The following is a 301-nucleotide window of genomic DNA, read 5'->3' as shown; positions in this document are numbered from 1 at the left end:
CCCCCCCTCCAGCCCCGGGTCCCCCCAGCCCGGTACTGACGGTGAAGATCTCCACGATGTCGTTGGAGGTGGTGCGCACGGGGTCCACATCCTTCTCGCTCAGCACCCGCATGAGGCTCACGCCGTCCGTCTCCAGGATCCACTCCTGCAGCGCCTTGAACTCCCCGTCCTCCGTGATGATGATCTTCTTCTTGTTGTCCGTCTGCGGGAGGTGCATGTACACCTGGGGGGAGGCAGGGGGTCAGCACCCATGGGGGCTACCTGGGGACACTACAGGCACCAAAACACCTCCAGATCTATC

General features: G+C 63.5%; 1 protein-coding gene across 1 annotated transcript in view; it reads right to left on the bottom strand.

The window, feature by feature from the left end:
- Positions 1-36: 36 nt before the first annotated feature.
- The window catches only part of POLR2A (polymerase (RNA) II (DNA directed) polypeptide A, 220kDa), a gene marked incomplete at both ends in the record, with an annotated part of 8,780 nt that continues 8,515 nt past the window's right edge, over positions 37-301 (bottom strand). The window contains one exon of the mRNA XM_010023149.1: positions 37-223. Within this exon, the coding sequence (XP_010021451.1) occupies positions 37-223 (187 nt within the window). The remainder of the gene's footprint in view (positions 224-301) is intronic.

The sequence above is a fragment of the Nestor notabilis genome, unplaced genomic scaffold, assembly GCF_000696875.1.
Source record: "Nestor notabilis isolate BGI_N333 unplaced genomic scaffold, ASM69687v1 scaffold9211, whole genome shotgun sequence".
NCBI lineage: Eukaryota > Metazoa > Chordata > Aves > Psittaciformes > Psittacidae > Nestor > Nestor notabilis.
This window is presented reverse-complemented; position numbering and strand designations above follow the sequence as displayed.